This window comes from Canis lupus, chromosome 26 (assembly GCF_003254725.2).
Source record: "Canis lupus dingo isolate Sandy chromosome 26, ASM325472v2, whole genome shotgun sequence".
NCBI lineage: Eukaryota > Metazoa > Chordata > Mammalia > Carnivora > Canidae > Canis > Canis lupus.
Genome location: NC_064268.1, coordinates 2,038,139 through 2,061,974, shown reverse-complemented (window position 1 = coordinate 2,061,974; position 23,836 = coordinate 2,038,139). Strand labels below are relative to the sequence as shown.

At 52.9% G+C, this 23,836-nt stretch overlaps 1 protein-coding gene across 21 annotated transcripts in view; it reads right to left on the bottom strand.

The window, feature by feature from the left end:
• The window catches only part of RIMBP2 (RIMS binding protein 2), a 225,363-nt gene that overhangs the window by 4,954 nt on the left and 196,573 nt on the right, over positions 1 to 23,836 (bottom strand). For 12 of the 21 annotated variants that reach the window (XM_049101659.1, XM_049101656.1, XM_049101658.1 and 9 more), the window contains 9 exons: positions 22,364 to 22,825; positions 20,459 to 20,602; positions 17,472 to 17,630; positions 14,438 to 15,124; positions 12,796 to 12,913; positions 8,569 to 8,753; positions 7,842 to 8,010; positions 3,528 to 3,628; positions 2,310 to 2,381 (listed from right to left, as the gene is read on the bottom strand). In XM_049101659.1, the coding sequence (XP_048957616.1) occupies positions 2,310 to 2,381; positions 3,528 to 3,628; positions 7,842 to 8,010; positions 8,569 to 8,753; positions 12,796 to 12,913; positions 14,438 to 15,124; positions 17,472 to 17,630; positions 20,459 to 20,602; positions 22,364 to 22,825 (2,097 nt within the window). The remainder of the gene's footprint in view (positions 1 to 2,309; positions 2,382 to 3,527; positions 3,629 to 7,841; positions 8,011 to 8,568; positions 8,754 to 12,795; positions 12,914 to 14,437; positions 15,125 to 17,471; positions 17,631 to 20,458; positions 20,603 to 22,363; positions 22,826 to 23,836) is intronic. The other 9 variants (XM_049101663.1, XM_049101660.1, XM_049101665.1 and 6 more) reach the window with 2 other exon arrangements.

Sequence of the window (23,836 nt, the reverse complement as noted above, 5' to 3'; positions counted from 1 at the left end):
AACCCTTATGCACTGCTGAGGGCAAAATAGTCCAGCGGCTCCTCACAAAGTAAAACACAGGTTTAGCATATGACCCAGCAATTCCATTCCTGGGTCGGGACCCAGGGGATGTGGAAGCAGGGCCCGAGAGCCATGTTCGCACACCATGTTCATCACTGTATTATTCGCAGGGGCCAAGTGTCCACTGATAGACAAACAGGGAGCCAAGCCATATACACCCAGTGTGCAGTAGCATCCAGCTTTGAAAAGGAAGGAGATGCTGGCTTGCACGATGTTCCACTCAGTGAGGTGAGGCAGGCGTGAAAAAACTCACTGTGTGTGGCTGCATTTCCGTGAGGCCCTGTGAGCAGGGAGATTCGTGGGGACGGCAAGGAGATGGGGTGCCGGTGCTGGAGGATGGCAGGGATGCAGGGTAACTAGTGTTTCATGAGGATGGAGCTTCAGGATTTCAAGAAGGAAAGAGTCCTGGAGGTACATGGTGACGATGGCTGCCCGACAGCCTGAGTGTGTGCATCGCCACGCACCGTGCATTTAGAAGCCAGTAAGACGGCAAATTGTATGTATTTTACCACAATTGAAGATAAAAATTAAAGAAGAGAGGTACCCCCGGGTATGGGTATCTCCCACATCTTCCCAGCAAGAATCCCTCCTGAGCCCAGTACACACGTGCCCAGTCTGGCCACCTGCCCTTGCTGCGACCCTGGAGGCCTCTGTCCCCTTTCTGGCGACCACTCTAATCCTCCTTCCTCAGCCTCCCCTAGGAGCTCATTTTTCTCTCTTGGTGTCCCTTAGAGACTTTCTCTAGGACGTCTTCGTTGCTTACATTACTATACAAGGGCCCCCGAGGATTTCTCCCACATCAAGGGTCACAAATCACATCTACACGCAGACACTCCAATGTCTACACAGCCCAGACCTCAGCCAGAGTCCCCTCCAGCATCAGCCACGTCTGCTCCTTCAGGCAGGCACCACATGGAATAGATGGCTTGCATCTGGGGACCATGTTCTGTGAAAACGCACAGCCTCATCCTCAAATTCCCGGTGGCACCACGTTCAGATCATGAGGCCCGTGAGCACCCAGACCTAGGACAGTCCTGCACTTCCAGGCATCCAGATGGACCCTGGCTCTGGGCTCACTGGGCAGAAGGGGGGATGGACATGCCCATGGTGTTTACTGTTTCCCCTCCATCCTTCTGGGCCTCCTACACGCCATCCTATTAACACCCACGGCAGAATCTGGGCATCTTCTTGGACAATACACTCACCCCAACAAACCACCCGAGCTCTGGCACCCATGCCGTCTCCAACTGCTCTCCTGCATCACCTGGACCGGCCCATAGCCTGTGCCTCAGCCTTGGGGGCTCCCACCTCTCTCGCCCACCCACTCTCGAGTCCGTGACAGGACAGAAAGCCTGCCATCTGCCCACTAGCAGACCCTTTACAGTCTCACCTAGAAAGAAATGGGGCACAGAGCATGAGCAGCCGCACTGAACACTGACCTGCAAGAATCAGGAACTTGGATTCCATGCACATCTGAGGCTGTGAACTCATTGGACTCAAAGGGAAACCGGTAAGGTATTACCGGGACTTGACACTTTCCCAGCTGTTGCGATTTTTTAAAATGGCAGGGGGATGGGGAAGATGGGGATCCTGGTGCAGGATGGCAGCCCTGTCTCAAGCCACACCTGCAGTGGGCACCCCATCGGCCCACTAGTCAGCTCCCTCATGGCCCTGCAGGCTCGGGCCTGGGATGGAGGCACTCAGGGGCCCCAGGTGCAGAAGCACCAAGAGAAGCCCATCCACATTCTTTCTCTCTTTTCCTCAGGAAATGTTGGGAAAGGAAGGAGGTCGCTGGACCCTGGGCTCTGAGCCAGGACCCTTGCTCCTCACCTGGCCCGGCTGCCACCAGCTCAGAGGAAGGTCAGCAAGGAGTCCTATACTCTGTTGGTGTGGACTAGGTGTTAACTTTGCTTATTTGCATTCCTTCCTTCTTCTGTATGAAAAGGTATACCTTATAAATAACCAGAAAGTTAAATTGTTTGGTACATGTGTGGATGGAAGACAATTCTAAGTAGGAGAATATGAATATGTATACTTGGTTTAAGCTTATGGACATGGGCAGTGCCCTTGTCAGAGAAGAAGGGACGGAGCTGCTCACAGCCCCACCTTCCTGAATCATCACCTCTGGGACAGGGACCTTTCTGAAAGCCAGAGGAAGCATTTAGGTAATTTTAGGGGCAAGAACACACAAGCAAAAATATACATACGAAATGAATCAAACGGTGTTTTTTGATGTTTCAAAAACTTACATAATAAAATCCATCTTCATCAATCTCACCAAAAACAGTAATGATGTCCCCCGTGCAAAACGTGAGCTCTGCCTGTGGAGAGAGCAGGTCAAGTTAACAACACCTTCCCATACAGAGTTGCTGGTTTCCTTCAACGCGTTCTTCACGAATGCTCTACTGACTTTTTTTTTTATTATTATGGTGGTACCGACCTGCTCTTTCAATCAAACAGGGAGGAAGGGCAGGAAGCTGACGAGCACCTCTGCGCACAGCATCTTGGGAACGAAGATGCACTCAGAGTACAGCCCGCCTCCAGGCAAAGCGCCACCTCCCCATCCTCACCAGAACTTGGCACTGCTGCTGTGTTCCCCTCACCCCTGTGGTTCCCTTCTAAAACTAGTCAAAGAGTTAACATGAAAAACCCAAGATTTCAGGGAAACATCCTCTGCAGTGTAAGGACCTTTCACTGAGTGCAAAAACCTTTACTCAATTATGAATTGTCTATGAAGTGTCTGCGACATGCCAGGCACCAGCATAGAGACAGGCACATGGACTCTAATGCAGGATGCAGACACAGACAAAGGATATGTGGGTTTATCTCTGACCATGTAGACGAGGGAAGGAAGCTGACATCTCAACGCCACCAGGTGTCCCCGAGGAATCAGGTCTGCACAGAAATGCTTGGAGAGTGAGCTCTGAATCTGAACCATGAGTTGGCAGCGTGTCGGGCCTAATGAAAACTGTGGGTCATGGACTCAGACACAGCTTGTCATCTGAGGAAGCAGGTGCACAGGCTAAAAACCTAGCCCCTTAGCCCTGGAGACCAGTCCCTCCCATCTTGCCAGGGTGTCAAGGGCCACACCAGCCCAGACCATGTGAGCAGAGGAGCCCAGGCCTCCCCCTCAGCTTCCACGTGCGTGTGTGAGGCCCTACTGCTTTCGCTCGGGGTCCAGACAAGGTGGGCTATTAATTCTCCCTTCAAGACAACCCTACAGAGCCATTCCCCGAGGACGAGGACGAGGATCACAGACTGCTCCTCCCATAGCATCCTGTACGAGGACTCCGGGCCACAGCGATGAGGTTTGTCCATAGCTGCTGTGCCCCTTATCTATCTCCTCCTACCATTTACTGGTCTGGTCGCCCTCCCTATGGACACGTTCAGAGAAGTTGAAGGTGGGAGAGCAAATCACGTGGCTCCCGGCAGCTCTGCAGGGAAAGGCCCAGGGACCAGCCATGTACCTCCACGTCGATGTTGGGTGAGCTTTCTCTCGGGTCGTAATCGTACAGGGCCACCACCCTTCGTGTCACCCTTGGCTGCCGGCTGCTTCTTCTGCTTCTCTCTGTTTACATCACAAGAAGAAAGCCATCATGTGGTTATTTCAAAAGGAGTGGCATCCCCTGTCCCTCGTCCCCAAGGTAGTAGGGCAGGGCATACTTGGCCTGCAGGACCAGATGACCAGCCTCTCAGGTGTCTTGTGCTCAGGGGCACACGCACCAACAAAGCCTCCAGCTCTGGGGCCCATTGCCTTCTGCTGTTTGTCCTCACATATTTTCTCTGGCCCATTGTCCCCCTCTTACAATAGCAAGGACGTTTCCCTTCCCCAATGTGTCCATCCAACAGGGAGACTAAGATGAAGTAGGCGATCCTCCGGAATAACAGATCCAAAGTCTCTGGGCAGCACAGGACAGCAGTCTCTCCCAGAGAAAGCTGATGCTGGAGCATGTCTTCCAAACACAGCCACTTTGTGCCTGGAACTGGTTTTTGGAATTCATACAAATGAAGACCATTAAAGAGAAGTATTTTGAAAGCAACAGGCATCAGTTATGTGCCCTTTTGGGGGCTCTTAGCAGGTGCAATGTCTGGCTGTGTGTGCGTGAAGGTCCAGGGATCCACACCTTGGCTCCTGCTCAAGAACCGCTGTTTTAATTTAGAAACAGGAGGATGCCTCTGTAGGGCCTGTGAACATGTGTTTCCTTGAAATAATTCCAAGTTCTTCTAGGGGTCCCTTACTGTACTTCTGAGTGCTGTTAATTCTCCAGGGAGTGCTGTGAGCATGAACAGTCATTGAAATACATTCTCTTTAGAGTCTGCTTCTGTAAATGACAGGGAGCCCATCTGGTCATCAAGATATAGGACAGTTCCGTCACACCCAGAAATTCCCGTACGGTTCTTGTCATCACCTCCAGCCCGGATAACCACTGGCCTATGTTCGTCCCAATACTTTCACCTTTTCTAGAATATCCTGTAGATGGAATCATAGTTTTTAGAAACTTGCTTCATTTATCAGGCAACGCACCTGAGATCCATTGGTGTGATTTCATGTCAGCAGTCCTACTTTTACTGGTGAGGAGCACCCTGTGTGGATGCACCAGTTACGGATCCACTTATCAGGGGCAAGACGCCTGTTCTCCCCGCATCCATGATCCTCAGTCCAGCCAGTGGAAGGCTCACATAGCTGCCGGAGTGCACGAAAGCCCCCCTCCTCCAGGGCAAGGACGCAGGAGGGGTGGATGGACTGTCTGCATGTGTGTCCGGCTATAGAAGGACACGTCCACCTGTCGGGCAGAGTGGCTGTGCCGCGCAGGTTCCCCTCCAGCGGCTGGAGCTCCAGTTCCGCGTCCCTGTGCACACTGGGTGTGGCTATCCTAGTTGGGGCATCCTGGCTCCTTGTCGTGGCTTTACCTGTGTTTCCCCAATCATGCTTGGCCTCTCTCCACCTGCTTGTTCACCATCCCTGTATCTTCCGTGGCAAAGGATCTCCCTGATCTCTGGCCCGCTTTGCATGAATGGTTTGCTTTCTTGCTGAGTCGTTGTGTGATCTCTAAATATGACTCCCCTCCAGCTGGGTCACTTGCAGATACTCTCTGCCCACCTGTGGTTCCTCTTGCCTTTCTCTTCGTGCTGTTTCTCAGCCTAGAATGGCTCAATATTACTGAAGCCTGACACCAGTCTTTTCTTTTGCGTCATGGTTTGAGTGTCATGTCAGAAATCATTGCTTAATCACCACAAAGTTTTTTCCTAGGCGTTCCATGGTCTTAGTTTTTACACTTAAGACTGTGTTCAATTTTGAGTTCATTTTTTTTTTTTTTATTTTGGCAGGAGTATGGCCTGAGCTTCATTTTCTTGGCTCAATTCCAGCACCCGTTATGGAAAAGGCTGTCCTTTCCCCAATCTTGGTCAAAACCAAGTGGACGGTGCACGTACCAGTCTGTGTCCGGACTTACCCTGTTCCACAGACCTGTGTGCCTCTGGGGTCACTGACACCACCTCACCCTCATTAGCTCACCTACATGCTCAGTCTTCAAACCCACTCACATGAGTTCTTCCACTGTTCTTTTAAAACCTCGTTGGGGGCAGCCCAGGTGGCACAGCGGTTTGGCGCCACCTGCAGCCTGGGGTGTGATCCTGGAGACCCGGGATGGAGTCCCGTGTCGGGCTCCCTGCATGGAGCCTGCTTCTCCCTCTGCCTGTGTCTCTGACTCTCTCTCTCTCTCTGTGTCTATGAATAAATAAATAAAATCTTGAAAAAAAAAAAAAAACCTCGTTGGGCAACTGTAGTTCCTTTGCTGTTGCACACATGTCTGGTTCAGCATATCAATTCACAGATCCCGGCACAGACATTGACTGGGGTGGTCACAGCTGCAGGTCCGTGTGGGGATGTTGGATGTCTTCACCCGCCTGAACTCTGGTGACATCGTGTCTATTTACTTAGGGATCCTGATGACCTTCCTCAACCCTCCTGGTCTAGGCCACACAGAGCCTGGTGCATCTGCCCTTCTGTTCTGTGTCTTTGTTACATCACTGCATTGGCAAGAGTATTACTTTTTAAATGTCAATTTCAAACTTTTCATGCTGAACATCTAGAAAAACAATTGCTTTTGTATCTGTTGACCTTGCTAAGGCCACTTGTTAGTTCTAGAAACTTCTGTTCTAGATTCTTGGAGATTTTCTAAGTAGATTTTCATGTCATCTGTGACTAGAAAAAGTTAAATGTCTTCTTTTCCAGTCCATACCCACTTTCTACCTGTCTCACCACACGTGATGTCGGGAAAGGGCCATGAGGCAGACACAGGGTCCTGCTCCACCAGCCCTAACCACCCCTCCACTCCACCCCACCTGTCCCAGCTGCCGAGGGAGGAGCACATTCAGTCTGCAGTGACAATGATACTTCCTAGTGCTAGAAGGGCCTGTGGAGTCTCAGTCAGGTTCTCTCAAAAGTCACATTCAGAAAAAAAGAATAAAGCAGACATTTAATCTAATTGGTAACACGAATCAAGCTACAGTTTTCTAGTGGAGTGCTTGTAGGCTTTCTGGGTCTGCGGTGTTCAGAGTCCGTTCCTGCTCTGAACCCATCACAGTGGTGTCAGGAAGGGAATCGGGGGTGGACAGGCCTCACAGAGCTTCAGTCTGGTGGACTGGATCCGGGCAGTGTACTCACAGGAAGCCACAACTAGCAGATGTGGGTTTTACTGAACTTCAGATTGTGAGTTCATTCATACCAAAGAGGTTGAAACGCTTTATTTGATTTTGTGATTATCCTTAAAATGACACATATTCTTTGACTCATTGAATTTTGTCTCTGAAATCCAATTTAGAACTAAGCTAACCTAATGTTTTGAAGCATAAAACCTAAAACATAAATGACACAAAATGTATCTTTCTGCCTCCAGCTATTTAGAGAAAGCAAACGCTTTTGTGACGAGTAGATTTTCCCTGCCTGTGGGCAAAATTTAGAGATCACAAATATAATGTTTAAATTCACCAAAACCAGTTTTGCTGTGTACTCACTCATGCTTGCAAATGGGGTCAAGATAAACGAAGGAGTTTGTCATCTCTCCACGCTAAAGGGCGAAAATATTTTCTGCCTTTTGGACCAGCAACGTCCACCTGAAGAATGGAAAGCGCAGCGCCCCCTCATCCCGCTCTGAGCCCACCTGCGGATGGGCCAACGCGCTCAGCCCGTCCCGGCATCCAGGCCTGGCGCTGCCAGAACGCGGCGGGCGCTCGCGGCTCATGGCTCTGAGGGCTGGAATCCGAGCCCAAGGCTCCGGAAGCTTCGGGCTCTGCTGAGGTCGCCTTGCCGTGTCCTCACAGGGTAGAAGAGGCGAGGCATGCCCCTGGGGCCTCTTTTATAAGGACATTAATGCCACTCTGAGGGCTGCACAGTCATGACCTCAGCTTTCCCGGTGGCCTCGCTTCCTGACCATCACCACGGGGGTCACATTATAAACGTATAAATTTCAGAACATTCAAAAACACCACAAAGTATTTTCTAGATTGGAGAGACTTTCAGTAAGCAAGGCTGTACTTCATCTTCCATTGGAAAGTCATAAATATTTAGTGCATATATGTCCATAAAGCATGCAGGACTATTGCAAGCTGGTTTGCAGAGTGGGTTAATTTTCAGATTCCCTTGATTCGTTTAAAAGGCACAGACTGGACCCTGTCCACACCACCTCCTGCTCCCAGCTGGTGGTGTGGCCTCAGGGTGCTAGGGAGGCAGGAGCAGCCCCACCAGCAAGTGCAGGCGTGAGCAGGAGGCTGTCTCTTACCTATTTTCTCCACAGGCGTGTTCAGAGGAAGGAAGCCTTGTCTCAGAAGCTGGTCCATCATCTCCTCATCGTCGGCTTGGATTTCTGAGACCATGTTACAAGGAATAAGGCCGAGTCGGGCACAGGTCTCCCCACGGTAGAAGCCATCCGCATCTTTGTCACCATAGACCTGGAGCCCATGCGAAAGGCCAAGGCAGCATGAGTGCTGGTCACAAGCACATCAGCTGTGCTGGCGTGGAGCGGAATGTTGTCAGAATATGCTGGAAGAACACCGTCATCACCTACACCTGCCCTGCGGATGTGCACACCTACCCTCCACCCGTGAGACTACACCTCTGAAAGCCAGCTTCTGCCCCAGGCTTTGGACAACCCACTGGTCTCCCATCAGTCAGTGGGGAGCACAAGTCAAGGCCTTGGCTTCACTTTGCCAGATGTGTGTGTTGAACTCACACAGTGAGTGTGTGAGCGATGAGACCCCACCCCAAGACAGGACTTTGAGACTCTGCCTATCGATGTTTCCATCCATAGTGAATGGCTTTCTCCGTGAGACTGAGCACCAGGCTCTCTCTCCTATTCCTAATTCAGACTCACAGGGTCCCTCCTCCCTGCTGGTCAGAAGGCTGAATATTTAATGCAACAGAAAAAGCCTGCCATTGGGACGAACTAAGGAACTACAGTATGGTGACAGCACCCCCCCTCCTTTGGTGGCCCCCAGCCGGGCCCCCACCTTGATGATCTGTCCTTCCTTAAAAGGAAGCTCTTCTTCTGCAGCATCTGGATTTGGGGACATGGTGAGAGGGTCATAATCAAAAAGCGCCACGAAGATCCGGGCTGGGAGCTCTTCGGCACCAGGGTCTGTTTCTGACTCTTCGTAGAAGTCTGGAGAAAGGTGGTCCCGCTCACTGTATTCATCTGGGAGCATGTGGAGACAAAGGCAGAGTGCTAGGTGATTCCTGCCGGCCATGCCTTCCACTGGACTTAGAGACCTGTGCTGTTACATGAAATATGGTTTACAAGACAGGGATGGTGGGGGCACTGTAACTTCTGTCTTTTAAAATAAGTTTGTGGTTAATATGCAGATCATCACAGACGGGCTTAAAAAGCAGGTAGCTATTGTGGCATTGAGCGCAGGACAGGCTGTCTGCTGCTGAGCACAGCAGGTGGGACAGCCCCTCTGGTGACCAAAAGGCATTCGCACATCAGTCCAAGTTTGGGGTACTTCTCTGAGTTACTCACTGATCCCTAAATACTTAAGAAGCAACAAATGCATTCTTCATAAAACTCCACCTTAGATTAGATATCATAATATATGTCACTGCAGCAAGCAGGGGAGGGAATCTGCTGGCAGACAATGCTGTCCTGTCCCCCTGGGACCGGTTCAGCACAGCCAGGTTTGCGGTGACCAGCACCCAGACGGAGCACAGGGGTCCGGACGGGAGGACATCACAGGGAAAAAAGTCAAAAAATAAAAAGCACTTTAACTATAAGAAAGGTTGATTTTTAAAATGCAGTGGACTGTTGGCATTATTTAAATTCGGGGTCTTTTTCAGGATGCCCAGACAATCTAGAAATTCAGTACTTTGTCTTCTGCCAGGAACAAGCTTTGTTCCTTCACTGGCTCATGAAGTTCTGATCTTGTTTAGACTCAATGGAAAGATCTCACACTCTTCCTCTGGTTTTCATTGTTACCACAATTAAATGGTGTGAAAATACGCCAAGCACCTGGTTACCTCCGTACGCCCACGAGCAGCACTGAGGCAGAGAAAAGCATCCACACATGAGAGCGGGGCCATCTCTCCTGAGTTCGCGCCCATGGCAGCACAGACCAGCAGTGCCATGGAGACGGGCCAGGAAGGGGAGAGGCTCCCGCCCAGTGGGTTCTTGACCCATCTCCGAGGGCAGACAGCATGAGGGGCCGGGAGCTGGGTCAGCTCCAAAAGGTTGGCCCACAATGACAGCCGTGGTCCTCGAAGCTGTCTGCACGGGAGTGCACACCCTTGGCAGCTGGCCTGAGCTCAGGGACCCTGATACAGAAAACCCTGTCTTCACCCAAGCAGCATCTGTGCTGCAAGAAGCATGCAGACCAGGGACAGTCTCCGAGGCTGGGTCCCAGCAAAGGGTCCGGCCAGAGTCTCTGTGCAATGGTATCGGGAGTGGTGGTGGGACCCACCCTGCCCCATGAACCCTTTCTGGTTTGGGGGGGGGAGTGTGGATGTGTGTAAATTGGTGTGAGTAGGAGGTGGCTCTGCTACCTCTTCTTCTGGAGAGGGTGCATGGCTGCTTTATGAAACCCAGACCTCCACAGGAAGAGAAGAGTGGCCTCCATGGACTGTGTCTGTGGGGCCTGGCTTCTCCAGGCACTAGGGGGGAGCTGGGAAGCCAGACTGAGGAGGGACTTACCTCCAGCTCTGGTCTGACCTGGCGTGGACACTCATCCCCTCTGCCCTGAGGTGGAAGTGGCCTGGCACGGGGGTCACTACGGCTGGGTCGGGGGGTCTGTTGGGCAGGAAGGAAGGCCTGCATGCCACAGGCACAATCAGTACTCCCAAGTCCACTGGTACTGCGAGAATAAGCATCAGGTATACAGGAGGGACAGGCCCCTCACCACCTGACCCAGACTGACCCCTCCACTGTTAACGTCCACTGTCATCTCTACGAGAAAAAGGGAATCTGGCATTTCATTTCCTCCTCACAGGGAAACCCATGTGGGTCTGCATTCTAAAGTGCCAAGCTTCATGTATTTATTCCTTTTTAATCTGTGCTCCCTGGGCACCCAGAACATGCCATGTATCCTCGTTCTGTGAGCTCAGTCACCAGAACAGCAGAGGGAACAGGAGACCCTGGATAGGTCACAGTCCCCTGGTCAGAATGGGGTCCTCTCAAGTGGGGCACCTTGCAGACAGGTGCCCTAAGGGCACACAGATAAATGCAAAGACCAACCATGATGAAGCAAGAAACCACACCCGATTAAATCCTCCCGCAAGTCACAGATCAGGGTCCTGAGATCCTCCTCACACTGATTTGTCAGATCAAGAATTTACAACATCGGAGCTATATACTCTCTGTGTGTGTATGAATCAAAGCATTTGATATTAGTCTTGCTTTTATGTGGTTTATTGTGATGCTACATGATAAGGACATACAATTAAACCAAACCATCATGGATTTCTTGAGTTACATTAAAAGGGACTTTTTTTTTTTTTTTTTTTGGTTAAAACGTTAGCATTACTCTCTGCTAATTTAACTAGTGATTTATTAAGATGAAAACATGTGTGCAGCCTTTTTGAAATCTCTACCGTAAGACACCCCCAATCAGAAGGCTGTCAGAGACTCCTGGGGCTGAGGGTCAGGGGGACTGGACCTCTCCTCGCCCACCTGGCTGTCTGCAGCAGTCATTAGTCCCTTCTGCAGAGAGTCCCTCCCTGTCCTTAGAGATTGGGGATGGAGGCCCTGCAGACCCCCACAGAGGACACCATGCCCCATTGCCCTCGACATTAATGCTTCAACCATGTGAACAGCAGCCATTCATGCAATGGGCCCTGTTGCATCTTCACACCTGATGGTGACAATCCAGTGAAGACTCTGAAATCCAGTTCAGGGGCCCCAGCCCTGCCTCACCTCAGCTCTACAGATGGCCAGTCCCCGCAGGCTATGCACCCTGGATGCCAGGACACCCTTTGCAGGCTCGGTGACTGTTACAGGGGGTGACACACAGATGACATGCACATGAGAGAGCTGTGGCATGGGTTAGGGCACCGAAGCCAGCTGTCACCCTGCCAGGTGATCTAGAACCATAGAGACCAGCACTTGCCAGGCTGGACTGTACATGTTTGGTTGGTTTCCAGTTAACTAAAAAGGCTCTTTTTTTTTTTTTTAAGGATCTTTAACATTCAATGACATTTTTACTGATAGATAAAAACATTCTAAAACCATAAAGTTGGAAAAGGAAACTTTTTTGTCCCTGTTGTCTGGACACTACAAGGAAGAAAAATCTGGAAAAAGGACATTTTAGAGGCTCTGTTTTACGTCATCACATCTGTCTTTCTTTTTAGCTGATGTGAAAGGAGGCAGACCGGCCCCTGAATGTCAGCTGTGCGTCTCCAACTAGAGCCCTGTGTGCAGGCTCTGGGAGCCCCTCTGCTGCCCCCGCCCCCAGAGCCCTGGATCACCGGGCCTTGTGCGCCTATTCCCTGCACTGCACTCCCTGGTTTGTCATCTAGTGTGTGGGCGTTTTCACAAAAGGCCAGTTTGGGCTGATTACCAAGTTCCATCACCTTTTGCAAATACTTTTTGGAATTTTTTTTTTGCCACAATTTGTTCTGGTGGATCCAACAGTAGAAGTCTTCCCATCCAAGCTTCCCCACTGGGTCGGTTATGGTGACTAAAATGACAGCTTTCAGCAAGACTGGCTCAATTCCAAAAAGGAAGGGAAGGAGTGGGCAGGGTGCCAGAGGAGGGCACACGGGCAAGGAGGCAACCACGTGGAGGAGGGCGGCCTGTGCTCCCGAGGACATCAGGCCTTGTAGTGTCTCCTGTCACTTTGAGCCCTGGCTGCCCAAGCATTTTATGCACGTAGAGAACTCTCCGTTACTCGGGCTTATATAAATGTTTGGAGTTTAGCTGCCACTCCTGCTCCTTTGACCACGAGCATCTCATGAGAGGACAAGCTGGGACGTGGAGAGGCAGCACACTGCAATTCTTCTAGGTCTCATGTCACTTGGCCTCATGTCACTTGAGAAGATTGACATAAAAAGCCAATATGATATTAGAGAACATTTTATTTTGTCTTAAGCTCTTTCTGCTTTCTTTTTGCCATAAATAACGGAGAATTTTCTGTACATGGTGGAAATGCTACTCCTAATGAGTTTCTAAACATGCTCAGATCAAAGACTGAGCAGCCATGTGCTCTGTGGTTGGAAGAAAGAGAAAGGTGTCAGTCAGGAGGCCCACTAACCGATGGATGGGACCATCATTGGCCGGGACCTCTGAGGACCAGCACTGCCAGGGGAGAACCTCCGGCCCACGTGATCCGCCCTGTCAGCCCGTCCTGCAGACACTGGGTTTCCTAAAATCTAAAGACAAAACACAACAGAGTGGTAAGTCTCACCAGCCTTGGGGAACAAGAGAATTAAGTTAGCCAAATCAATTCAACTTAGAAGCAGAAGCTCTAAAGGCAACTAAACTTAGCTTTTAACTGAAAGGTTAGCTGAATAACCCGGAAGAGAAGAAAGCTGCTTGCCCCAGGCACCCTGTCCTCTACGCCAGAGTTGCTTTTTGACACACGGATAGGAGTGAGGGCAAGAAGGGACTCTTGGGAGGCATTGTTCTCTGTGGCCCCTGCTGCCAAAGCCAAACACTTGGAACCCAAGTGGGAGCGGGTCAAACTCGGCTCGTCACAGCTGCGGCACCTCTGACCACACACGGCCCTTAGCTAGCCTCGGGCCAGCCTGCCCCCTGCCGCGCCCCCGGAGGGGCGACTGCACTTCCAAACATCCCGCTTAGACAAAGTTGGGTGTGAGGTCAGTAAAACTCAAAGACAGAGGGTTCTGTGGGTTATCAGCGTGGAAACTCACGGCAACATCGTGGCCCTAATCTGAAGACGCCAATCAATTTTCAGGGCTGACTCGGATGGTTTGCTTCTAACTTGCACTAAAGGTCAGAATCATAGGAGATAATCATAGCGAAACGTCCAGCTCACTGGTAAGTAGTTGAGTCAGAAAGTTCTCAGGGACACAGGGAATGAAAGGTGGTCAGGGAGTCCCAGTAATTAGGTGGTGGGGCGGGGTGTGGGCTGCAGGTGGCAGGTGACTCAGTGGATTCCAGATCGGCGCCCTGGTGTGGACAGACCACGACCGCAGGGCTCAGACCCAAGGCCTGGTGCCTGGTGGCGGCTCACCTGTGTTTTCATGGAAAAGTTCAGCATGACAGGGGCAAATGTTCTGGAAAGGGGACACAATATAAACATGAATGAAGCCTTGAATGAACCCCTACTCCTGACAACCTGCTAATAAGCCTGGAACACAAGGCAGGAGGATGTGTCTAGAGCTGATGATGAAAAATTAATTCTGAAAACTGTCCCCTGGAAGGAGGAAGAGCTTTAAAAAAAAAAAACACTTTGAAAACAATACGTAAAAATGGATCTCTTCAATAATTGCTCCTTTGTTTTTTCCAGTTACAGATGAAGACCAAAACACATCGCCAGCCAAAAACTATAACCACAATAAGAAAGTATCCTCAACGGTGTCAGTGGTGACAAGTCCCCTGGGGTTCGTTTAAAAAATACATGTTGCCAAACTTTCGGATCATCATAGTTCAGCTAACCCTTAATTAAAATTTAGATTCAGTTGTCCTTTAATTGAAGCAGCCATAATTGTCGCTGATTCTGGGGGTGAGGAGGGGGTCAGTATTCTAAAGCAAAGTAAAGGGGTCGTCAGCATGGGCAAAGATTGGGAAGCAATGGGACTTAAATCAAAATGCATGGAAATGACAGACAAGCCAGCAGAGCGGCTCCCCAGGGATGGACACCAACAGAAATAAATCAGGTAAAAGAATGAACATGGATTGGTTTGGCAAGCAGATGTGAGAAGGAAGTTTACTTCACACACCACAGGGCCTTCTGCAACCCAGGGAGGTGCCTCTGGGGCAGTGGCCCTACTGTCGGGCATTTTTATGCTTTTCTTCCAGATATCCCGCGAGCCGTGGTGACCCAGGGGTTCCTCCCAGCCATACTTCCTGGGGGTGGATCTCTCTGGGCTCAGGTGGGTGTCATCGCTCCTGATGACGTCGTTGGGGTCCACTTGCTCCCCAAAGTCCTCCTCGATGCTGCTTTGCCGGGTCAGCGTCCGCCGCCGGGCCAGCAGAGGCCTCAGGCTTCTACAGGGACAGTGCCCAGGGCCTGGGCTGCACTTGGCCGTGCTTCTGAAGCTAAAACGCAGCTCCTCCTCCTCACTGCCACAGTCCAGGCCACTGTCGGGGCTCCTGCTGGCCACGCGGCCCAACCGACAGCCTCTGTCTTCCAGGACGACGTCCTTGGCAGGGGGGCCGCCCCCAGGGCCCCTGGCTTTGGCTGGGAGCCAAGAGGCCTGCGGGGCCTCATCCCCACTGCAGGCCCGGGCCCTGGCCCTGGCCGAGTACCCTAAGCCCTGTCTGTGCAAGAGCTCCAGGTGCTCTCCCTCCTCGGCTACTTCGGGGATACTGAACAGCCTCTTACTGTGGTGGGTCAGCTGGGGGTGCTCAGGCGGCTCCAGGAAGGCTCCTTCAGTGGGGCTACTCTGAAAGCACTCCTTAAGGGGGTGGTGTGTTAACATGGGTGTGACCAAAGTGACACGGGGGTAAGGAAAGAAAATAGACACAATTAGTCTCAGAGGCGATGAGGGGCAGCAAGCATGTGTGTACTCGTGGGGCAAAAGGCATGCTCTGACCCGGCTCTGAAATGAGAACACAAAGTTAAAGAGATGGTGCCTCGGCGGGGGAGGGGGTGGTGTCGGGGGGCACACCGTGGTCACGGTCACCTGGAGCAGGTGGTGCTCTGAGCAGAGGAGAGGCAGGGGCAGGGGGCAGCAGGGGGCACAGCCTCGGAGGCCTGCACCCTGAGGAGGCTGCACCCACTGGCTGCCTCGAGGGGGTCCTGGCGGCAGAGGTGGGGCCCACGGGGCTGTGCCCATGACTGCCCAGGCCTCCTTCCCTGCCTCCCTCGCTTTGCTGGTGGATGAATGCGGAGCCGCCCCACACCAGGAAGTGCCTGGTCACTCTGTGCCCACCGGCCCTGCAGAGGTCCTCTCCACTGGGGCATCCCCGAGCCCATCCTCCACGCCCACTGAGCAGGATGCACACCTGGGCTGCCTCACCAGACAAGGTCCTTCCTCCTGGGGTCCCGCTTGGGGCTCTGCAAGCTGGCGACCCTGGTGCATTCACCTGAGCGGACGGGCGCAGGGGCTGGAGCTCAGTGCTGGTGGTAAGGCCTGGCAGGGCTCCCTGGCTGCTGACCCAAACCCTCCCCTTTGCTAACCTGACACCCACCGTGTGCTTGTGAGCATGAGGAAGGGGTCTAATCTGGGGGCTCCCAGGGTAGGTGGAAGCTGGCTCAGCTGCAGGGAATTGTCATGAGCAGAAAGCTGAGCCCAGCAATGTCAGATCCCCAAAATGTCGGACTTTCTAAAGAACTCAGAAGTCCAGATCAGCCTGTAAAACGTCAGAATTTAGAAAAAAAAGAAATAGCGTACAGGCAAGGCCAGGTGAACCTGCAGCCATCAGCAGCCACTCTGCCCGCTGTCAGCTCCCAGGCGGCCTCCCCCAGGAGGCCACCCCAGCTGGCACAGCAGCACCTGGCCAGGGGGTTTTATACAAAACTCATTGCTCTCTGGGCCTCTCCCTGGGACAGAAGGCAAACTTTTGCTTCTTTGCTTAACTATTTGCAGGAAGAGCCCTCCCTGGAGCTTTCTCCAACAAAAGGAGAAGTATCATGGAAAAAACAGATACAGGCTTCGCCCAGCCTATCTGTGAACACATGCAGGCAGCTGGGTTCTGGGGCAAAGCATGGGAGAGTCGGGGGGAGGCCTGGGCTTGCCTCCCTCAAGGATGAGTTCTGCTGGCCAGTGATGCCTTGGGAGCTGATGGGAAGCCAAGGAGGAGCCACCAGGAGTGGCAGGAGCTGCCACCATGTGGGATTTGCACAGGACTCCAGCATGTTCTTTAGCGACAGAATAACTCTAAGGCCCTGCCAGGGGCCTTTGCTGGGCGAGCATCTAAGTCTTATCTACACAAGTAGGCAGTGAATTGGGAGCCAGAGCTGTTACCTTCTATCCACTATTCAAAACATATGCCCCTTTGTTCTAGAGAAAGTCCACGGTCGGGTGCTTAATCTCACTGGGATTTTGCTCTCCATGGCTTTTCTAGTTGCAAAGCCCACAAGGGTCCTAGCAGCTGTCTCTCTCCCCCCAGGGTGGGGACAACTGGAGGACCGCGGCCACACTGCTCGCCCAGTGCTGGGCATGCACACGAGGGCAAGCCTCCTCCTTGGCTCCTTGGAGGCTTCATGCCCAGGTTCCGTGAAGGTGACCCCCATCACGCCCACTAGTGGTGGCCACACTGGGGGTGGGAGTGGAGGATGGTAGGCCCTGGGGGGCGGTGTCTGGGAAGGGGCCTGTGTGGGTTGCCCCTGGCGCCCTGCAGTCCTCTGGCTTCCGTGCCCCCTGAAGCACCTACCACCACAACTTCTTCCTTGCATGGGACGTGCAAACCCCCTGGCTGGGCGGCTGGTCCCCAGGCCCCCCGTCTGCTCCAAGGCCTACTCTCCAGCTGCTGGCTCTGCAATTAGCACTTGAGGCTGGGGCAGGGCAGGGGCTTCCCTGATTTGTTCCTTCCCCCTAGATTCCTGGTACTGAGCTGGGCACCCTGAGGGTTGAGACAGACTCTCCCAAACCCCTCCTCCCAGACTTTTGGGCCAAGTGCAGGTCAGGAGGTTGGAGAAATTCCTGAACACAAACTCAACCATGAGGAAGAAGCCGATTGCAACCCATGGGCTTCCCCCAGTAGAACAAGGCCTGTTGGAGCCACTGCAGCCCCAGCAAAGAGGCAGGGGACGGGAGCTCCAGGCCGCGCAGAGGAAGCCGGTGACCAAGGGCCACTGACCTTGAGGGCGTTGTGGGATGTGCCACTGGGCCTCCTCCTGCCCCCGTCCTCCAGCTGCATCTCAGAGTAGAGCTCTTCCTCGTCCTCCTCCATGATGTCAGAGAGGTCAGAGCCCCGGCTGCTCTCCGTGTGGTATTCGTCTCCATGGCAGCAGTGAGGCTGGTGGCCAAGATAAGGGGACACTATGGAGCCCCACAGAGTCAGGGCCACCCAGGCTCTCCTTGCAACCTTCCCCTGCTCTGTTTGCTTGCGAGCCCCACACTCATGTGTGTGCGCATGTGTGTATGCATGTGTGTGTGCATCCGCATGTGTGCATATGTGTGTGTGCATGTGTATGTATGTGTGCATGTGCGTGAGTGCATGTATGCGTGCATATGTGTGTAGGTGTGTGCATGCGTATGTGTGCGTGCTTATGTGTGTGGGTGTGCATATGTGCATATGTATGTGTGTGCATTCATATGCATGTGTGTATGCATGTGCGTGCATGTGTGCGTGCATGCGGGTGTATGTGTGTGCTGAGTGCATGCATATGCCTGTTCATGTGTGCGTGTGTGCATGTGTGAGTTGCTCCTGTCATGGAGAGGAAGGCCTGGACGTCCCCATCTGTCAGGCTCAGGGAACCAGGAGGGCAGAGATGGCCTGCCCAGGTCTGCTAGCTCCGAGTCAGCAGGACCAGGGAGAGACCCTTATAGGCTCTGGTGGCAGCAGTACTCGGGCACATGATACATGTGCAATGGAGAGCAGCGGCTGGTGGGAAAGTGCATGTATGTGCACCATATACAGACATGTAAGATTTTTTAAAGTACCATATAGTCTAACACACACGCACCCTAGGCTGTCTGGAGAACAGCCCCATCCGGGCAGGAGGTGGGCACCCCGCACTGCCCAGGCTCACTCTGGGCCCATCTCGGTCAGGGACGCCTGATGGAGCCTGTGCGTGCAGGAGGCAGTAACAATGTAATGGAAAGGCCTCCTTGAGAATAAAGGGTGCACATGGTAATGTGCATGGGAACACAGATACCGACAGCCCTGGCCAGGACCGTGACTTCGGGGTGGCTTGAGGCTTGGCGTCCCGCTCACTCAGAGTGTCCCACATTCAGTATCTCGAGTATTTAAGGCCAAATAAGTAACATTGCAACAACTGCACACCCTGACAAGCTCAGATTTATGAACAGGTTCTATTTCTGCTAGATGGTGTTAACGTTTCTTTACATTCCTGGTGGACAAATGCATTTCATAGCAGCCCATGACACATTTATTAAGAATACTCTGGTTTTTGGACGCCTGGGTGGCTCAGCAGTTGAGCATCCACCTTCGGCTCAGGGCGTGATCCCAGGGTCCTGGGATCGAGTCCCACATTGGGTTCCCTGCAGGGAGCCTGCTTCTCCCTCTGCCTGTGTCTCTGCTTCTGTCTGTGTGTGCGAATGCGAGTCTCTCACGAATAAATAAATAAAAATTTTAAAAAAAGGAATACACTGGTTTTCATTTACAACCATAGATAAAGACAAATATGCACTTCTGGCCATGTTAAGTTCGTGGCTTGTGAAGGAGGCAGGAGGCTCTGCAAGCCTCAGCAGGGAGAAGTGGCCCAGAAGGTTCTCAGCCTGAGCCTCTGTGGCCTCCGGGTAGAAGCTACTCCAGCTGTAATTCTCTCACTTGGTGCCAAGTAGAAGATATACAACAAATGGCTTTAAATACACAGAGACCAGGCTGGTTTTCACTCAGTCTCCCCTGGGTGTACAGGAAACTCCCCTCCACAAGGATAGAGTCTCATCTGATTCCAACCCAATGATGTCAGAATAAACTCATGGGATGGAAGGAGGGGTCTGTTGCTGGCCAGATACATCACTCATAAGCTATTGGTAGGAATCCTGTTCCTCTCTTGGTGCTGGGCACATGATTCCAGTTTGCCCAGTGAGAAGTAGCAGGACACCTGATGGAGCTTCTGGAAAATACTTTTCTTCCAGTTAAGAGCAAAGTACCTGAAAAGAAAGCCTCCTCTTTTTTTATCTGTCCCTTCCTTCCTTCTTGGGGTGCTGTCACATAAGGATGTGATTACTGAAGCTTCAGCAGCCACTTTGTAGCAAAGAGGGAAATATCAAAAGTGCGGAAAATTCAGAAGTGAGAACCCAGACACAACTGGCTAGCTGAATCAGCCTGACAACTTCCTACCTGAGGCTTCTTGTATCTCGGGGTGGGGAAATGTCTTCATCACCTTCGTCATTATAGTTGGGCATTCTGTGTCTTTTGTTAAAATTAAGGCAAGTAGAATTATTTAATCTTGCATACAAAGAACCTGCTGGTTGAGAGCCTGGGTAACCTGCCTGCAGAGCTATAGCTAGCAGCAGCAGGGCCAGGATGTGACCCCTCGTGTGTGAGTCCAACATCCCTGAGGCCATGACACTGCCCTGCCTCATGTGTGCTGCTGGTTTCAGGTGACCTGGTCCCTGCAGTGTCTTCATTCCCTGACACCCCCGAATCTCTAGCCCTTTCCATCTCTTGTCCAATCAAGGATGCTTCTATTAGAGCACATGATCAAAATTTGGAGACAAAACACAAGGCGGGACACATCTGCTCGGAAGGGTCTGGTCTGGAAGGAGAAGCACTGACATTTCATGCTCTGGGTGTAGGATGTGGACCCTCTCATTTCAGGTTCTCCCATGGTACCTCACACATGGCAGATGCTCAGCAAACATTTGTCTGATTCATAAAAGTAGATGAACAAATGGTGGGTTCTAAGTTGACCAGATGATCATCTGTAGGTTTACCTGGCCCACAGAACACCCTAATGGCCAGGTGTCAGCACAGGGCAGCCGGGGAGGTGAAAGGTTCCCATTTAGACTTCTGGAACTGTCCCAAGTGAGGTGACACATGCACAGGCGTTGTTAAACACAAACTTCTCCAAGGGCCTCAGTGGTTCTGGCTCCAGACCCTGCACAGGGCACTGTGGCTGGGGAGGCCCACAGGGACCCCGCTCCCACACTCACCTGCTTGCCAAGTTCTGAGCCTTTCAGAAAGTCGTCCACCGAGGCACCTCTCCTCTTGATGTCCGGGGAGTCATAGCTGTCCTCCTCATCTGAGTTCATGTACTGCCCACTGCCCCTCTCCAGGAAGATGCTCCTTTTCTCTAGCTTGGAAGGAGAAGGAAAGAAGCTGTCAGGAGGGGCTGGGAGGGGGAGGAGGCCTCCAGGTCCCCGAATCTTCTGGGTTCAGCCTCTCCTTCGCCCAGCCCCCCACCCTCCTGGGAGCTACTGCGGGCAGGGACCCGTGTTGGATAGCCCAGCGCTGGCCTCTGATGCACTGCCCCCTGCCCCTGACCAGAACCATTTCCTGCCTCTGCTGGAGGTGACCTAGGGATACCAGCAGAAAGTTCTCTCTCCATCTGTCTCCTTTGCCCAGCTCTTGACCTGATCAACTAATTTTCTTGAAAAATGAGACTCAGAGGTTTGCTTTCTCTCCATGCTTTTGAAAGGTGACCTGGCAGGGGAGTTGGCAGCCCCAGAGACTGGCTCCAGCCTGTCCTTGGGGACCCTGCCTGGGGGTCTCAGGGCTGCAGGATATGTGGCTGCCATCCCAAAGAGTGGAGGGCCACGGTCCACTGCCAGGCCCCGCCTGCCCACAGAGCTTCCATACACCCAACATTCAGAGTCAGGCTTCTGCTTTGTGAAGATGACACAAAGGTGGTCAGCCCACAATAAGTGTGCATACTTGGAAGCACTTCCCTCATCAGAAGTCACAAATTAGTGTTAAGTTGTTTTTTAGGTATTTGAAGCCAATCCTGAACAAAATGGGAGAATTCACAGAAAAACCTGGATTCCCAGTGTTTCAGGAGGCCCTGAAAGCTATCATTGCACCTCACATCCCTCCTGGGTGTCCTGTATATGGCCTGTATCACCTAGCTCTGACCTTTAGGGTCTGTGCCCTTCCTGAGGTTCCCTGGCCCGGTCCCCACCCCAGAGTCAGGCCAACCCGGCCCATGGGACCTCCAGGAAGTGGGGGTCCTCCAGCATCAGCATGGATGTCAGAGAGGGCGGTGCCAGGGGTCACCAACCTGGAGAGACCAGCAGACATGCTGGGTGCCCCGGCAGACCAGTACACCTGAGGAAAAGATGGGAACTTTGTCCCAGGTGGTGGTGGTAGGGCACATGGTCTAGTCCAGTTCCAGATTCTACTCTCCAAGGCCTGGATGGGGGACACACTTCATAGGTGTTTCTTAACTGTCACGTCTCATTGCATATCTTGTCTGGAATACGGCCCCACCATAATCCAAATGCTCCCCGTCCCCACGGCCTGGACAGTTTCCAGTAACAGACATGTGAGTATATTTATATACATGCATGTCTGCATGTAGGGATATATGTAGATGCACGTGTATATACACATCTGTCTATATGTGCACATAAGTAGGTCTCTGTGTCTGCAAACATGTCTGTGAGCGTGTGTACACACACACATGCATGCGTGCACACACACACACACACACAGCTATAGCTCTGAAGCATGCAGAACTAAGATGTGAGCCTCGTTCAGGGAGAGGGTCTCTGAGCTGACTTCCAGAAGGCACCGCTCAGACCCTCAACACAGACCAGAGCCTAGGTAGCAGGCTGCTCACTGCCTGTTTTCTGATCTAAGCCAGACTGGTAGAGAAGCATTTTCTCCAAGTACACATCCAGAGTCACATACTGAAAACATTTTGATTCCATCAGGATCTGGCCAAGAAAGCAATCTGCGGGGAAACGGAGGCTGCATGGCATGGGCATCCCTCTCTCCCAGGCCAGGCAGCCCCTGGGCACCAGCATTGCGCAGCCCCCTCTGCAGCCTCACTGGGGCCGATGGATGAGGGACAGGTTGCCTTCCAGATGACATGGAAGCAGCGACAAGCCCAGCCTTACCCTGCTGCTCTCGGCCACTCTCTGCGCAGCTTCCCGGGCCATAGCCTTGGCAACCGAGGTGGAAACCGGGGTGCCCTGCGGCTGCGGGAGGATCCGACTGGGCGAGGGGGAGCGCCTCCCCGGGCCTGAGCCCTGCAGGCTGGGCGGCTCCAGCATGTGCCCGTGGACCGGGGCTGGAGCCCGACCCTGCTCCCAGGCCTCGTCCACTGTGATATGGGGACCCAGGTGTTCATCTTTGGTTTCGAGGGCTCCGACACTTGCTAAGGGCTTCGGTGTGGGAGCAGTTCTCGGGTGGGGGGTTGGAGGCACCAGGAGGTCAGGGGGAATGGCAGCGGTGGTGGAGTCCGTGGACTCGCCCTGTGCAGAGAGGGTCCGCACGGTCACGCCCTTGGCTTCCAGGCTTCGCAGCCGCACGACCTCCACAGCTATGCTGTCTGCCATGGGGGAGATGACCTCGGCCACCTGCACACAGAGAATGCCCGTCACAGGAAGCCCACCTCCCCGCAGCTTCTCCCCCTGTACCTGACAGCCCGTCGTGCCTGGACACTGGGGCCCTATCCATGCCCAGCCCAACCACGCCCGGCCTGCAGATGGAAGGAGCCTCGGAGGGAGGAGCAGGCTAGGGGCTTTCGAAGACCCAACATGTGCAGTTGTTGGAGGTTCCCAGGCACCAACAAGGGCCATGCCTTCCCTTCCCAGTCCAGACCCATTCAGATACAGACATGAGGCCTCAGAGGATCAGAAACCAGGTGTAAACTGCCAAAGCTGGGAGGGGAACCAAATGGACTTCCTGCTGCCATAGAGCGAGGACAGCACCTCATCTGTACAGGCATAGCCTGCCTGTGGGCTTCCCCACAGAGGGGGAGCAGTGGGGAGGAGGGGAGCTGAAGGGAGTCCTGGAGGAGGAGGGGAGCTGAAGGGAGACCTGGAGGAGGAGGGGAAACAGAGGGGAGTCCTGGAGAAGGGGGAGCAGAGGGGGGTTCTGGGGGGGAGGGGAGCAGAAGGAGAACACCCCTGCAGGTGGCAGCTCCCAAGGACCAGGTAGGAATAGCTCAGATAGGCACTTGCATCTGATGTGTCACCCCTGGCTCCTTGGTGGGAACAGGAGGGGAATAGAGAATGCACAGAAGCTCCTTCCAGCCTCCCCCAGGCAGCCTTGTCTGTGTCCATGTCCCTGTCATGCACTGGGACGAGGTTGGGCTGATATGGGGTCCCTACAGCGGAATTAAGGACACACTGCTTCTGGGAGCCGGGCCAGCTGTGTGTTGATGCGCATGTGTCCCCCTCCACTTTGGCTGAGGTGCCATCTTTTCAACAACAGTTGGTGGAGTTTATGAGCCCATCATCCATTGAGGGGGCCCTGATTTGGTGGGGTCAAGAGGTGAGTTTTCAGTACCAAGGGGAGAAGAACAGGAACCGCCCAGGGCGTGGGAGGTTGGCAGAGAGAATTCTGGAAAGAAGGAGCCACAGGGG